Genomic DNA, 16,091 nt, shown 5'->3' on the forward strand with positions numbered 1-16,091 from the left:
ATCTGGAGAGATTCAGCCTGGAGAAAACGTTTTCTCTACTTCTATGCTTCTCAGAAACCATGTCCTTTGCTGTTTCCTGCCAGGTCCCCTACTCGCCTTAGTGTTCAATATTTTAGTCTGTTTCCAATTGGAAGATGCAGCCAGTCACCAATCAGATTATCTCCAAATGTGGCTTGTCACAGGACTTTTTACATACTTGTCTAAGACGTGGCACTTTTTGGGATGTAACAGAAGCAAAGTGCCCAGAAGCTGGGCACTGGTGGCTCATGCCTATAATCCCATCTACTCAGGAGGAGGCAGAGATCACAAGGATCAAAGTTCAAAACCAGCTGGGGCAAATAGTTTGTGAGACCCTATCTTGAAAAGTACCCAACACAAAACAGGGCTGGTGGAGGGACTCAAGTGGTAGAGTGCCTGCATAGCAAGTGTGAGGCCCTGAGTTCAAACCCCAGTACCACCAAAAAATATATAAATTTTTTAAAAAGTGCCTTAAATAATGAAAACTGCCTTCTCCGTTTACTGGATTCTTGTGGGTCTGTGTTCAGCAAGCACTCGGTCATGCTCGGTGGCCTCCAGGTCGTAGAGTGACAGACTGGTCACTTACTACTTGGTTGTCCTCACTTATGAGATGAAGGCTATAACATTTAATCTTACGTATCATAGTAGGGTTGGGATGCAGCTCAGTGGTAACATGCTTGCCTAGCATGTGAGAGATCTGGTGGGACTGGGGTTTGAACTCAGGGTTTCACACTTGCAAAGCAGGCACTCTACAACTTGAGCCACTCCACCAGTCCATTTTGCTTGATTATTTTGGAGATGGGGGTCTTGCAACTTATTTGTCTGAACTGGCCTTGAACCACGATCCTCCCAGTCTCAGCCTCCCAAGTAGCTAGGATTATAAGTGTGAGCCGCTGGCAGCCAGCCACCCTATTTTCTCATACTCCAAGAAAAGGGTTGGTAAGAGAGGGTTCTCTAGTCAGCGTTTTAGCCTTATGGAAACAAAGGTGACATTTAAGATGATGGGTGCTTTGACATTTTCCCTCCTCTACCCGCCTCATGTATCTCCGAGAAAAAAAAAAATCTATTCCCTTCCAACACTGTTTTCTAAAGATCAGATGAAAGAGGAAATGGAAATAAAGGTTTAACCAGTTTATAGAGCCCTGGAAGGTTGTCACAGCATCCATGAGGACATACCAAAGTGCTGTGGGAGACAAGACACCTGCCAGCACCCACTGTGGTGTGTGCCTCTGCCGTCCTGTCACCCAGGATTCTGCTGGCACCTTTCTAAAAAAAGAAGACCCTAGAAGGTGGACACAGGTGACTCCCAGGTCAGCCCTCAGGGACCTTTCCTTCTGGCCTCAGCCTGCCCTCTGCCCAGGGGTCACAGCATCTTGTAGTATTTGGAGACTCTGATAGGTGGTGTTATGTGTTTCTTTCTTTCTTTTTTTTTTTTTAATGTACCTTTCTTTCCCCTTTCTTTTACTACATTACTAACCCTCCATCCTTTCCACCGCTTTGTGTTTTTCCTTAGGCCGGAAGCTGAGAGGAAAAGCCTTCTATTTTGTCAGTGGCAAAGTGTTTTGTGAGGAAGACTTCCTGGTGAGTGTGTCGCCCAGCCTGTGCAGGGGGACAGAGGCACAAGCTGGATCCTGGACAGGCCTGGCACAGGACAGAGGCTCTCTGCATTGCCCAGTGCTGTTGGGAACCTGGTGACAGAGAGAGGGGCCTGGGTGTCCCTGAGGCACAAGACGAGCTTCGTGCTCTGAAGGAGCTGCAGGGTGCCTCAGTCTGTCCCCTTGTCACTTGTCCTGTCCTGAAAGTCCATCCATGTGCCTGGGACTTCCAGATCTGAGCTCAGACCTGCTGTACCTCTGCAGCCAGCAGCTGCCATCTCACTCCCCACTAGACATGTCCCAGGGATGTCCCTCAGCCCCTTGCATACCACTTGTCTAAAGCAGGAAGGCTTACCTTGCCTTTGGACCTTGTCTCTGAGAACTGTGTCCTTGGGCTGTCCTCCACCCCACTGTGGTCCCCAGCTCTCCCAGAATGCAGCTGCATGTTGAGCCTTGTACTCCCTGTGGCTCAGTGAGGTCCAGCAGAGGCCAGCCTCCACAGGTCAGCCTCGCCTGATCTGAGCCAGGGTTTGTAGCTACAAAGCAGGAAGCTCTCCAGGGTCTGGACCCTGACTTCCTCCCTGCCCCCTCAGCTGCCTTAAAAGCTCCATTCAGTTTTTAGCAGGAAGAGTTGATTCATGGGAACTCTCTTTAGCTAATTACAGATAAGCCAACTCAACTGGCTTTAGGAGAAATGAAATTCATTCCGGCAGTGCCTGGATATTGGCTGTGTTCATGGTGTTGCATTCTCTCAGCCTCAAAGCTGATGGGCACTCTTGCCCTTCTCTCTTTAAAAAGCCTCCACAAACGTCTCCCAAAGTCTCATTGGCTTCACATGCCCTCCTCTGGCCAAAATCATTGGTGCTGGAGGAACACAAGGGTCTGATTGGCCCTGCCCTGCCTTGGAGTCAGCGCCCTGCCCTGGAATCCAGCCTGGAGGCAGCCCCACAGGAATGGGAACACAAGTGGGGGCAGGATCCCAAATGAAAACAAAGAACTGTTATCCCTAGAGAATGGGCAACAGACCCTCCACTTGATTGTAGAGTTGCAAAAAGCTTCCCTTGTTTTTGCTTTCCACCTTTCTTTTCCTTTTGCTTCTTCATCAAGTTGTATTTGTAATACCTAAGCTTCTAGTAGCTTCTGGTATACAGTATCTTAAGCTTTCTGAAGAAAGTTCCTCCTTTTCTTTCCTTTCTTCCTTCTTCCTTCTCTCCCTCCCTCCTTCCTTCCTTTTGTGGGACTGGGGTTTGAACTCAGGGCTTCAAGCTTAAAAAGCCTCATTTATTTCAAGACTCCATGTGTGTGTGTGTAAGGGAGGGAGTAAGGCCAAGCAGATATTTATCCAGCTTCTTTGAAGTTTTTTTGAGATATATCTCAAGTTTCTTTGAAGCTCGCTACAAAAGGCATTAGTTCTCGTTCTCTCTCTCTCTCTCTCTCTCTCTCTCTCTCTCTCTCTCTCTCTCCCCCCCGCTCCCCCAGACCTCTCCAGACTCTATTCCCAAGTCTCCAATTCAGCAGTTCTGGTGTAGGGCCCAACAGTGTGCATTCCTTACAAGTTTCTGGGTAATGTCAGGTAACAAATCTTTGACTTTTCCTTTTTTTTCTTTTTGGCAGTATTAGGTTTGAACTCAGGGCTTCATGCTTGCTAGGCAGGCGCTCTACCACTTGAGCCACTCCACCAAGGTAACAAATCTTTGAGAACCACTGAGATTAGGGATTAAAGATTTTCTTAGGTAGCCTGGCACAGTTGCTAGGTGAGTGGTGTTTGTACGTGTAATGACTTTTGTGGCAGAGGAGAGCCCATGAGCCAACCCACAGCTGGTGATCCTCGAAGAAATGACAGATTCCTGCACAGAGTGACACATATTTCTTAGAAATTCCTTGTAACTCTCTTGACTTGTGGGGAGGTGGCTGGTTCTTCTAGCAGCCTAGTTTAACTTTCTTTTCCCTTCCTCGGCAGTACTCTGGCTTCCAGCAGTCTGCGGACAGGTGTTTTCTCTGTGGCCATTTGATCATGGACATGGTGAGTAGTCAGCTGAACAAGAGTAGACCATCTTGGGAGGAGGAGGCATGCAGGGAAGAAAGAAATGAACAACTGAGCTCAGTGTTTCCTCTCTGGATTTGTGGGGGCAGTTGATTTTATTCGAAGTCCCTGTGCTGTGCAGCTGGTTTCTGTAACAGGACCATGCTGTTGGCTTTTATTGGTATTTGCATCTGTAACCATTCAGACTGCACAATGTGGTAAGTTTGCACATGCTGTCTCCTCCACCCTGCTGGGCCCTTTGGCTCACACTGGCCTCCCTCTGACTTCTCTGTGTGCCTGGTGGTGATCCACCAGAGCGGCCAAACGCTGCCTGCTTTAATGTGGAAATCTCAGCTACCCTGGAGGCAGATGCGAAGCCAGATGGGTATAGTCATTTCTCCACTGTGTTCTGCCCAGCTTGAGCCATACCTAACATGGGGTTGGAGGACTGTCCTTTGGTTCTCAGGCAGCAGAACCAGGCCTAAGTTGTTTACCTCTCATTCCTTGCTCAGCCTCTGGCTCTCTGAGGTTGTCCTGCCTCTTAGTGTTTTGTCTCTTCAGTGAGGACAGTGTTTCCTTATAGAGTTGGGTCGTGAGGTGAATGAATGCAGGGATTGAACTGTTCACCATTGGAAACCAGTCTTCAAAAATTTTAAGAACCAGGCATGTATTGAGCATGGTGGTGCATGCCTATAATCTCAGCATTCAGGAGGCTGAGGTAGAAGGATTGAGAGTTCAGTCAGCCTGGGCTACATAGTGAGTTCAAGGCCAGCATGTAACATGCTGGTCATGGGAAATGGTTTGTAACATACTTTTATTTATTTAATTATTTATTTATTTACAGTACTGGGGCTTGAACTCAGGGACTTCACCTTGAGCCACTCCACCAGTCCTATTTTTGTTTTTCAAGATTGGGTCTTGCAAAGTGTTTGCCTGGGCTGGCTTTGAACTGTGATCCTCCTGATCTCTGCCTCCTGAGTAGCTAGGATTACAGGTGTGAGCCACTGGTGCCTGGCTATAACATACTTTTAATTAGAAAACTCAGTCCCTCTCTGTCATCACAGACCCATTAATTTCATTCTGGAGAGAGAATTGCTGGTCATTGTTATTTATTTATTTTTTTTACCTTTTTATTGAGAAATGATTCAGAGGAAAAGGGGTAAATCTTAAGTGTACAGTTGAGTGAGCTTTTATATGTGCCCCTACCAATTTAACCACCACTGAATTGAGATGCAGGACATTGCCTAAATCTCAGAAAGTCCTTCTTGCCTCTTCCCATTCAAGATCCCCTTCCCTAACGGCCACTGCCATTGGACCCTCCATGGCCATGGACACATTTTGAGGGTCCTGGAAGAACTTCATTTAAGTGGAATCATAGAATGTAAGCTCTTTTGAGTCTGCCTTTCCTCACTTAGAATATATTTTTGGGATTCATCCTCATTGTTCCCTGTCTTGGCAGTTCATTTATTTTTAAGGAAATTGCATTATGTGGAATTGATGGGTGTTTTCCAGTTTTGAGCTATTTATGTACAGGGTTGCTAAGACTTCTGAGCACCCTTGAGCGTGCCTTTGATGGACATGCATACTTTCTGCTGGTTGTGTGCTAACATTTATAAAGCAGCAGTGAACAGAGCCTCCCTATTCATGCAAGTACTTGATGCTATCCAGGCCTTGACAGACCACAGTGGAGCTTAGCCCTGGGAAAGCCATGGCATCACTAGTAGCCAAGACGTCCCCAGGGGAACATGGCCTCTACTCATTTCCCCAGAGGGAAGCAGGCAGGAACCATAGACCTTCACCCCCTACCTTCTCCAAGGGCCGCCATATTTTGTAGGGCTCTGTTTCTTTTGTAGAATTTATCTTTCTTTTTAGAGTCCTTCTGGCAAACCCACTGCCTATGAGGTCAATATTGTCCAAACCCCTGGTCTTCTGGTTGTCCCAAGACTTCTTTTGTCTACTGCAGTGTGACAAACTGTTTCAAAACTTAGTGGTTTGAAACAACAGTGAGTTATCACGGTTCTGTGGGGCAGGAATTAGGACAGGGTTCAGCAAGGTGACCCTTTGGCTCTCTGTGGGATTGGCTGTGGTCACTTAGCTTTGTTTATCTGGTGACACAGCTGAACTAGAGCCTCCCAGATGATTGCTTACCCTCCAGGACCCTCCCCCTGTGATCTCCAATTTTATTGTAGCCTAATTCAAGCTTCCTTACAGCAAGAGAGAGGAGCAGAAGTTGCTCGTCTTCTTAAGTCCTCAACTTAGAAATCTCTAGACATCATTTCTTCTTCATTCTGTTGATCAAAGAAAGTCACCGGTCAGTCCTGATTCAAAGATAGGGGTCTATTCTCCATGTCTCAACATGAGGATTGGTCTGTGCATCCAGGAAGGGAAGGAGTTGATTTCGGGAGATAATCTCTACCTTAGGGGCTAATGAGAAACTGAACCTGCAATCTCAGATGCCTTCTTGAGGACTTGAAAACTTTTAGAGAAAGTCTCTAGTAGTGATCCCTGGTATTAAAGGCAGGACTCTTGACTCCTGCCAAGAATTTTAATAATGCACAGACAGATTCTTCCAGATTTTAGAGCACAGCCCCTATTATCCAGCTCTGTACAAATTGTTTGTGTCCTTTATTGTCAGTAGAGGGGTATATTCTGTAAAAAAAAAAAAAGGCATAGTGCCACATGTGAGAATCATTACAGCTGGCCAGGATGCGGCAAAATGGCAACTTACTTTAGGCACAGCGTGGGTTAAATTAAGGATCTCTATCTGCCAAGACTGCATTACTCTTGGAGGAAATGCATTCTGAGGCCTCCGTCGCCAAGTGCGTTTTGGAAGCCTGACGTTGTTCTTCCTCTCTGGCAGCTTGTTACAAATGGGAAGGGCCTCAGAAAACCTGGAGGGAATGAGGAAGTGTGGAGGCTAAGCGTCGGGGGCAGCAGGATGGCACGAGGTCCTCCTCTCGCTCCCTGGCTGGACCTGCAGTTATCTGCCTGAGGCTTCCTATGGAAGAAGCTGGAACATAGCACATCTTTCCCATGGTCTCAAAGTCCTGCCAAGCCCTCCTAAGTTCCAAGTCCCCTTCTTCAGCCCATTCGAAGCTTTTTGTGTGGCTTCCTCTGGCTGCAGATGACCATTCTGTGGTTCTCTGCTTAGGGTGATGCCACTGTTCACTTGTTTTTGCTTTTTCCTGGCACAGATAATTGGACAGAGGGAGATGCTTTCTACTACAAACAGAAAAACCCGGACTCATTTTAGCTTAAACCAATAGTTCTCAAACTGTAGCACATATAAAAATCATCACCAGCTGTGGAGCCGTACACCTGATTTTCTCATTCAGGAAGTCCGGGACGGGGTCAGAGTGTGCAGCAATGATGGACGGTGCACGGTCTTTGCATCATTTTTCCCGTCTCCCCTTTGTCTTTTTTTTTTTTTTTTTTTGCAGTACTGGGGTTTGAACTCAGGACCTACACCTTGAGCCACTCCACTGACCTTTTTTTGTGATGAGTTTTTTCAAAATAGAGTCTCACAAACTATTAGCCCGGGCTGCCTTCAAACCGTAATCCTCCTGATCTCTGCTTCCTGAGTAGCTAGGATTACAGGTGTGAGCCACCGGTGCCCGGCCCTTCTATGTCTTGACTCTGTCTTGGTTTCAGGGTGGCTGTAGCAGATCCAGGTATCACATTCAGATCAAATGCAGGTTTGTGGGGGCTTTCCCTTCACTGTATTTAAAAACAAGGACAACAATAAAGGGTCTTTGCTTATTAGACTGGGTTTGAGATAAACTGGACTCTGGTCAGGGTTTCTGGATTTTCACATGGCGTCAAAGTCGCATTTGAAGAGGCTGAAGTCAGGAGGATTTGTGTAAGCTCTGCCATTTCCATGTGGAATTTCCTTTTCCCATGTTCTGTGGCTTCCCAAACCAGGGGTGCCTCTTTCTGTGGTCCTGCTTTGCTTCATTTCCTGCATCTCCCAGGGGAGGGAGGATTTGGTCCCAGGACTGGCCCAGCCCTCTCCTAGTATGGTTCTAGAAAGAACTACATTAGAGTTTCGTGCAGCAGGGGAGGGGTGGGAAAGGAAACAGCTCAGTAACCTGAGAAATCACAGAAGAAGGATTCCAGTTTGGGCCCCTCATGTCTACACATCTAAACAAGCAAGACTTCCCATCCCCAAAGTCTCTTGCTCTTCCTCCAGGTGACACTCTGGGAGGAATCTGATCCATGTCGTATGACTGTGCACATGGCCCTCTGCCCTATGTGTTCCTTTCCTTTTATTGCTTCTTCCTTCCCTATCACCCTGCTGAGTCGTGGCCTCGCCTCTTTTATACCCCAGATTCTGCAGGCCCTGGGGAAGTCCTACCACCCTGGCTGTTTTCGCTGTGTCATCTGTAATGAGTGTTTAGACGGGGTGCCCTTCACTGTGGACTCAGAAAACAAGATCTACTGCGTTCGAGATTATCACAAGTAAGGAGGGAAGGAGTGGATGGGGACTGCACATGGCCATGCTGACCTCAGCAGAGGGTGGGAATAATGCCAGCATGTTTGTAGCTACTTGTCCTGTTCAGCCTAGTGGTTATAAGAGTTTAACACGGGCCTGGCAGGTTATTTGATGCTGGCATAGATAAGAACTGGTTAAAAGTCATGTTGGGGCTGGGTGTGGTGGTGCATGTCTGTAGTCCCAGCCACACAGAGGGAGAGATGGGGGATCGTGGTCAGAGGCCAGCCCTGGACAAAAACTACACCAAGTAGTAGAACACCTGCCTAGCAAGCATGAAACCCTGAGTTCAGGCCCCAATATAAAAAAAAAAAAAAGTCAGTTTAATGAAAAATTTAGAACAAAAATGCTACTACCCTGGCTGGTGTGGTGGCTCAAGCAGTAAGAAAGTCTGCCTAGCAAGCATGAAGCCCTGAGTTCAAACCCCAGTGCAGCAAGCAAAACAAAAGAAATAGCTAGTACCAGCTTCCTGACTAGACTTCAAGAGGAATCCACCAAGTCTCTGGCTCCAGCTTTGCCTACTGTCACCAGGTACCAGGTCAGGGTTGGTTTCCACCACTCTCAGTTTTCCTGGGCTTTATGAAGCACCAGGAGAGGAGCAAACAACCAGGTTAGACTGTCCATAGGGGAGGGAGGGGCAGCCAAATGTCCTGTTCCAGCTGGGAATAATTCCAAAGCAGTACTGAAGTAGATGGCATAGAACAAGCAGGAGCAACCTTTATCCAAGGGCTGGAGCAATGGGCAAGAGGTGGCCCTGTGCAGGCTCTAGTGCAAGTCTTATTCTGGGCCTCGCCTCTCGGAAGCAACACATGGTGTGCTGTATGGCTTTCTTGTTTTTCCCTCAGGGTGCTGGCCCCAAAGTGTGCAGCCTGTGGGCTTCCAATCCTTCCACCTGAGGTAAGAACTTTTTCAGAACTTAGGGTCTTCTAAGATCAGAATCTCTCCCTGGGCTCACAAGATGCTGTGTTTTGTCCTTACACCTTTCAAAAGATCTCTCTAAAATCCCAACTCTGAGATAAGCAGTTTTACCCCTCCTCTCTCCCATGCTCTTCTTTGTGCCTGTGTGTCCCTCTAGCAGGTCAAACTCTCTGACTTGATACTAACTCAGACTGCAGATGAGCAGAAAAGCTTGTCTTTATTTGTTCTTAAAAAGTAAATGTCAGCTGGGCTAGCTATTCAGGAGGCAGAGATCAGGAGGATCATAGTTCAAAGCCAGCCCAGGCAAATAGTTTGAAAGAGCCTATCTTGAAAAAAAACCCATCACAAAAAACGGCTGGTGGAATGGCTCAAGGTTCAAGCCCCCAGTACCAAAAAAAGTAAATGTCCCCTTTGGTCTTTTTTTCTCTGACATTCTGGTAGGTAATGCTGTCTCTACCCCCACCTTCTTTCTCATTAACTAATTCTGTTCTTTTTCCTACAAGTGTTTACTGCTGATTTGTTTTTACCCAAAGACTCCCTAATTGTTACTCCAGAATCTCTCCCTCCCCACACCATGACCCATGGTATACAATGGTCCCCCAACAGCCTCTTCTGCATGTCTTGCTTTTCTTTGGTGCCAGGGCTCAGATGAGACCATCCGTGTGGTGTCCATGGACAGAGACTATCACGTGGAGTGCTACCACTGTGAGGTAGGCCCCCCTGCCCAGCCCCCAGAGTCCATCATAGAAAAGCCTCCTGTTGCTGGGACCATTGATGGTCACAGGGATCTGGCCAGGGTCTGTGCTCTGCAGCTGATGGGGGGAGGGGGCACAGGGACGTGAGGTCTTCATCCTACTCTGTGACATTAGCACTGGCGGGTCCTGAAACTCACAGCTGCTTTTCCTGAAGCTGCAGCGCTCCGAGGGGCTTGTGCATGTGGGCTCAGGTTCTGTTTCAGGGTAAGTTGTCAGGCAGGTATATGATTGGCAGGAGAGACTCCCTCCCCTCCAGCAGGTAGGCTGTTCTAATATCTGCCAAAATTTCCTTTCTGAGCCTAGCCCTGGAAAAACCTCTCTTGGAAGCAGGCATGTCAGCTGGTGGGTGTGAAGGTGGATGGGGCCATGTGCCCTCCTCTGTCCTGTGTGACATCCCACATTGAAGAAGTCACTAGTGTGCTATGATGGTTAGGAGAGGCAGGGGATCGCCCTCACCAGCTGTGGTGGTGCCCGTTAGAATTTCATCCATACCTGTAAAAGGAGATTAGATTCGTTTTGGGACTACGTATGGGGGACACATAGATTGGTCCCACTGCCAGCACTGCAGAAGTAGGTGTGGCTCATGGGTGGTACCCCAGGTGCCTGGAGAAGAGGGTGAAGGTGTTTGATCACCTTTCTACACCTTCTAGACTAGCATTGTCCAGCAGAGATAGAGACACCACAAATTCACGACATGTGTGTCCTTTGTGGTTTCCCAGTACCCACATTTATAAAGTTAAAAGAAACAGATGGGATGACTTTCTTTAATCCAACAGATCCAAAATGTTATCCTTTAGACATATAATCAATATAAAAAGTTATGTGTGCTAGGCACGGTGGTACATGCCTGTAATCCCAGAACTTGGGAGGCGGAGGCAGGAGGATTGTGAGTTGGAGGCTAGCCTGAGCTACGTAGTTCCAGGCAGCCTGGGTCATATAGTGAGACCCTGTCTCCCTGTGTTGCAACCCCCCACCCCCAAAGAAAAGTTATCTGTGAGTTTTTTGTTTTGTTTTTGTTTTTTTGTTTTGGTCCTCTTTTGCCCTATTCTTGGACATCCAGTGGCATTTGCTCTGACGGCATGTCTTAGTTGTGACCAGCCCCATTTCAGGTTCTCCACAGCGACATGTAGTCGTGGCTCCCATATTAGACAGAACCTCTCTGGGCAGGAGCTGCACAAAAACACACAGCACCCTGTGCTGATTTGTGGGGACTTGTGGCCTTTGTATCACCTTCGTGGTCTGTTTTGTTTTGTTTCCACTGAACATTCTTGCTTCTCCCCCAGGACTGTGGTCTGGAGCTCAATGATGAAGATGGTCACCGCTGCTACCCGCTGGAAGACCACCTGTTCTGCCATTCCTGCCATGTCAAGAGGCTGGACAAAGGCCCGTCGTCCGCAGCCCTCCACCAGCACCACTTCTAGGTCGCAGAGCTCAGCCAGGGCTGCACAAAGAGAAGTCAGCCCCACACTTGGGGTGGAATTGGGGTTGAGGAGGAAGAGGGGTGGACAGGCAAGTGCCCACGAGAGTGAGGTGTGCCTGTCCCTTAGCCAAGGAGGTGCACGCTAACTGACTGGTACAAGGGTTTTTCTCCATCGCCACACCTTGTCAGGTTCCTCAGGTAGATGCTCTAGCATGTGTGTGGCGTGAGGCCCGCAGTGGCATCAGTCAATTGAACACACCCGACTCCTGTGGGGACAGTTTAGGGGAAGAGACTTTGCAAGTAGCACATTTTACAACACGTCCAGAAGTGACATCTCAGCTGCAGAGACATCTAACCCTTTCCCTCTAGGAAAATACCTCCCAACACGTGTGCACCCCAAGGCATGACTTAAGGCCTCTTTATACCCATGGTGTTAGCTCTTCTGAACTTTCATTGCATAAAGGCAAGAAGGAAGTGTGAACACGTGCTTTGGAGCCTAAGAAGAATTTGCTTAGTAAACCAGAGCTAAGCTTTGACATCACTGAGGCTGGGTTTCCTCCTTGTGCTCTGACATCCTGCCCTGTGCCCTTGCCAGTCTGCCTGCCCCTAAGGCAGCTGGGCCCTGACAGAGGCAAGTTTGGGGAGAAGAGCCGGTGCAGGCGCCAGGACTCTTGCTCACTGCTCTGTGCCATTTTTCTTTCAAAGCTTTTGAGAGTGTGTGACTTTGGAGCTACTCCTGCCAAGGCAAGTCTTATCCTGTGTGGGACATCTCTGGTGCCTGTTGTGGCTTATTTAATGATGGACCTTTTGGAAATCCTGTCCACATATTGAGAACTCCTAACAAGGACAGTTTTGTGCGTGTGAGACCTTGAAGTCAGCAGGGTGGGAAGTGCCTCAGGACAAGTTACTAGTCATTCCAGAGGTTTCTCTCATGCCTACTTCTTGGCACATGCATTGTATTTGAAGAAACCAATATAAGGTACACTGCTTTTGTCTTTTTTTTTTTTTTAATTGTTTCTCTCCACTTTCATTCTTACACACACACACACACACACACACACACACACACAAATACCTCACAGATAGAGCTTCAAATCACAGGAAGAATTCAGCCATCACCCTGGATACCTTCTTTGATGTGTTTGAAATTGCTGGCTTCACATGTGACACTCCAGCTGGTCAGGACCGTGTGATTGTAACTGAAGGTCAGCTGGGAACAGATCCAGCTGAAATTCTGGCCATAGGCGTTTCAGCATGCTGACTTCCAGGGTGGTGAGGGTGGTGAGGGCCACACACTGATGAGATTTGACGACCACCTGTGCACTGGAGAGACCAATTTACTCTGAGGCCAAGGGTCACTACTCCTTGGTGTTTCAAATGGAAGAAGCTTTAAAAAAAGAAGAAAGAAAAAGAGATTGGTGGCCTCTTTGTCTGGAGGGAGGACCTCATGGCTTGTGGCAGGAGGGCCAAGGTGTCTTGCTGCTGCCATTCTGGGCTAGAGACATGGCAGCCGGCCTCTGCACTCTGCCTCACCCCTCCCAGCCAGAGCGAGAAGACTGGGTGCTGGGCTGTGGAGGATGCACAAGTGAACGCAAGACTTTTCTCTTGGCCCAACTCCACACCTGTAGGCTGCCATGTTTGCACTCATTTGGTGGCCATCGCTTGTGAAAAGGGCAGAACTGGCACTATAGATTGCCTTTTCCAGTTTTTTAAAAAATTCATCCCGTTGGAATTCTTTGAGCAGAATGTCACTTCCTCCATTCCTGTTCCAGGCTAAGCTTCCTGGGAGCCTGAGTCTGGGCCCCTCTCTTCCTGTCAAGTCATCCAACTCAGCTTTGGTAAGGCTGGTGGGGAAATGAAGCTAGCAAACATAGTTTAGGGCTGTCTTTGCCAACCCTGGGACAGTAGCCTTGCTCACACACTTTTGTCCCACTTTCAAATCAAGCAGGGTCAAGAAAATTGCATTGGAGCTACAATCAGAAGAGATTCGTTTGCTGATAATTAATTTGTGTGATTAATTCTGTGATTAATTTTTTAATGAAAATTTTTAAGGAGCCTTGATTGAGGTGATTCAGCTGTGTTTGCAAATACATTTTATATCGTTGAAAAAGAACAATAAAGGTATTTCCAGACATGCTAGAAATTTGAGCTATGGACTTCCCTGGTTGTCCCTTTTTTTGGAGAGGACACAACTGGGGATCTCAAATGAGTTTTGTTTCTGTTTCAGGTCCTTGCACAAAAACCATGAGGTGATGCTCGTCTATCTGGGATTTTAGGTGTTTTATACATTACTAGCTAAATAGAACCGCGGTGGTATTGCATTTATGGGCACACAGGAAGAATGCACAAGGGCTTGGTAGACCAGGGTAGTAAGTTTGGTTTGCAAGTTGGAATGAATAGCCTTTTTCAGTTTCCTGGACAAGTCTTGGATCTCAGCAAACTAGGAGGACAAAGGCCTGATCCCAGGATCCTAGACCCCAAAGCCAGCTTCCATTCTCCCTGGCCTTGTTTTGCCCTGTAGGCATTTTTCACCATCTCCTCCCTCCTTACACTCTTTCCTTTTTTCTCCCCCTAGCTTGGGCCATCCAGGTAACGCCTGGGTGATCTGAAAAAAAAAAAAAAAAAAAAAAAAACCCCAAAACTGGTAACTCACTTTGATCTGTCACACATGGGTTCTCACTTGCTTACTGATGTTCCTCTGTCATTTGGTGAAGAGACATTTGTCATCTCTCACCACAGAAAGACAGTCAGTCCTAAATAGGTCATTGCCTGCAGGGCACCAGGATGGAACTTTCCATTTTCTGAGTGCTCAGGGAACCCTCTTTCATCCCAGCCTTCCAAGCTTCTGATGTTGAGTCCTGGGTGGCTGGTAGAATAATCAAGGGATTCTGATCATCTTCAGGCACTATCGTTGCCTTGTTTGTACTCTTGTTGCCTTGTTTGCATGAGCTTGAGTTGCAGAAAATACAAAATAAGGTTGTTAAGACTTGAGAGAATTTTTGTCTTTGAATTTACAGACCTTTGCAGTCCTTTAAAGATTTTTGTATTTTGTTTTGAGACAGGATCTTCACACTTTGCCCAGGCTGGTCTCAAACTGGTGATCCTCAGACCACTGCCTCCTGAGTATCTGGGATTACAGGTATATACCACCATGCCTGGCTCAAAGGCTGTTTTTGTGTGCCAGTCCTCATGCATGGAGAATCGAGAGCAGCATGGCTTGCAAAAAACAGCATCAGATGACCCCAAACTATACTTGTTTGATGCACTTGTTAAACCTGCCAGGAAACTAAAATTTTTTGTACTTTCCTTTGCCAAAAAATCACTCCTAATTTCCCAGTTAGTATTTGAAGTGACTTTAACAGAAAAAAAATGAGTAAAATATGCTTGCTGTCTTTGATTTGAGCGCAAACTGGACAGATGTAGGCAATCATCATAATAGGGTATGAAAATTTCACTGTTCAGGGAATTGTTTTCCTCTGTTTCTCTTCTTTTACTATAAAGTTACTCAGAATTTTACTGTTACTATAAAATGACTTAAAGTATTGTGACAATAAAGGTATCAATTTGTAGGCTATTAAAGTGCTCTCCAATATAACCAGGCTTACTGGGTCTTTTGTGTGTATATGTGTAGGTAAGCAGACAGTGCATTTTCTACTTGGATTTTGTCATCTTTTTAGAGCTCTGGATTCTTAAATCTATGGGCATCAAACCTATGAAGTATCTGAGATTTTACCTTACTAGCTTATAAATTAGCATTCCGTGCCCTGGGGGTAGTGGCTCACACCTGTAATCTTAGCTGCATGGGAGGCAGAGATGAGGAGGATCATGGTTTGAGGTCAGCCCAGGCAAAAAGTTTAGGAGATCCCATCTCAACCAATGGCTGGGCATGGTGGGGTGCATTTGTTATCCCAGCTGTGCAAGGAAGCACAAGTAGGAAAATTGAGGTCCAGGCTGGCCTAGGCATAAAACGAAACTGTATCTCAAACAATAGCCAATGAAGAAAGGGCTGGGGGTATGGCTCAATTGGTAAAGAGCCTGCCTAGCAAGTATAAAGCCCTGAGTTCAAACTCCCATAATGTCAAAAAAAAAAAATAGCATGCCATGGTTTCATTGATCCTGGCAGAAATTATGGGACAGGGACAGTGAGAAGGTCAGGGACAAAGGACAGCTTATGACTCATCAATAGCCAGACCAGCAGCACATGCATTGGAATTGAGCCCCAATTCCTGCAGTGCCCCCCTAAAAAGAGGACCAGGCAATACCTGCAGACGCAGTGGGCCACAGTACAAATGGGATCCCAGGCTTACAGAAGGGAACTTTGTCTCATAGCGGACACCAAGCCTGACTTTGGCTCCAGAAAAACACACTATCCTCCAATACTGTTTACTAACATCCCTGATAAGGTAGTCTGGAACAAAGGTAGGTGGTGTGTATGCATAAAAACTTGAGAGGCCTTGGAGAACTATATCCCAAGAATCAATTTTATTTATTTATTTATTTATTTATTTTTGTGGGACTAGGGATTAAACCTAGGGCCTTGTACTTGCTAGGCAAATGCTCTCCCATTTAAGCCATACCCCATGTGTGACCTATTTTGTTTCTGAGACACGGTCTTGCTAACTTTGCCTGGGTTGGCCCTGAGTTTTTGATTCTCCTGACTCTGCCTCCTTAGAATCTGGATTATAGGCAGGAACCACCAGGTCTGGCTGACAACACTTGTCACTTGCTGCTCCCTGGGCTTTTGTTAGGTTGCTGTTCTGTGGCTACCAGGTCCGATATATCAAAGGTACAAGAAAGCAGACTGAGCTGAAATAAGTGTTATCTTACACCCAATTACTCCCTCCCCTTTTCTTTCTGACAGCATCTCAGGCTG

The 16,091-nt window shown here is 46.9% G+C and overlaps 1 protein-coding gene across 2 annotated transcripts in view; it reads left to right on the forward strand.

Moving 5' to 3' along the window:
- The window catches only part of Limd1 (LIM domain containing 1), a 64,301-nt gene extending 49,488 nt beyond the window's left edge, over nucleotides 1-14,813 (forward strand). Inside the window, exons 3-8 of one of the 2 annotated variants that reach the window (XM_074059206.1) lie at nucleotides 1,532-1,599; nucleotides 3,574-3,636; nucleotides 7,964-8,094; nucleotides 8,971-9,022; nucleotides 9,685-9,753; nucleotides 11,082-13,860. In XM_074059206.1, coding sequence (XP_073915307.1) covers nucleotides 1,532-1,599; nucleotides 3,574-3,636; nucleotides 7,964-8,094; nucleotides 8,971-9,022; nucleotides 9,685-9,753; nucleotides 11,082-11,219 — 521 coding nt within the window. In that variant the 3' untranslated portion in view covers nucleotides 11,220-13,860. Of the gene's footprint in view, nucleotides 1-1,531; nucleotides 1,600-3,573; nucleotides 3,637-7,963; nucleotides 8,095-8,970; nucleotides 9,023-9,684; nucleotides 9,754-11,081 lie in introns of both variants that reach the window. The other variant, XM_074059205.1, reaches the window with a different exon arrangement.
- The last annotated feature ends 1,278 nt before the right edge of the window (nucleotides 14,814-16,091 follow it).

This window comes from Castor canadensis, chromosome 17 (assembly GCF_047511655.1).
Source record: "Castor canadensis chromosome 17, mCasCan1.hap1v2, whole genome shotgun sequence".
Lineage (NCBI taxonomy): Eukaryota > Metazoa > Chordata > Mammalia > Rodentia > Castoridae > Castor > Castor canadensis.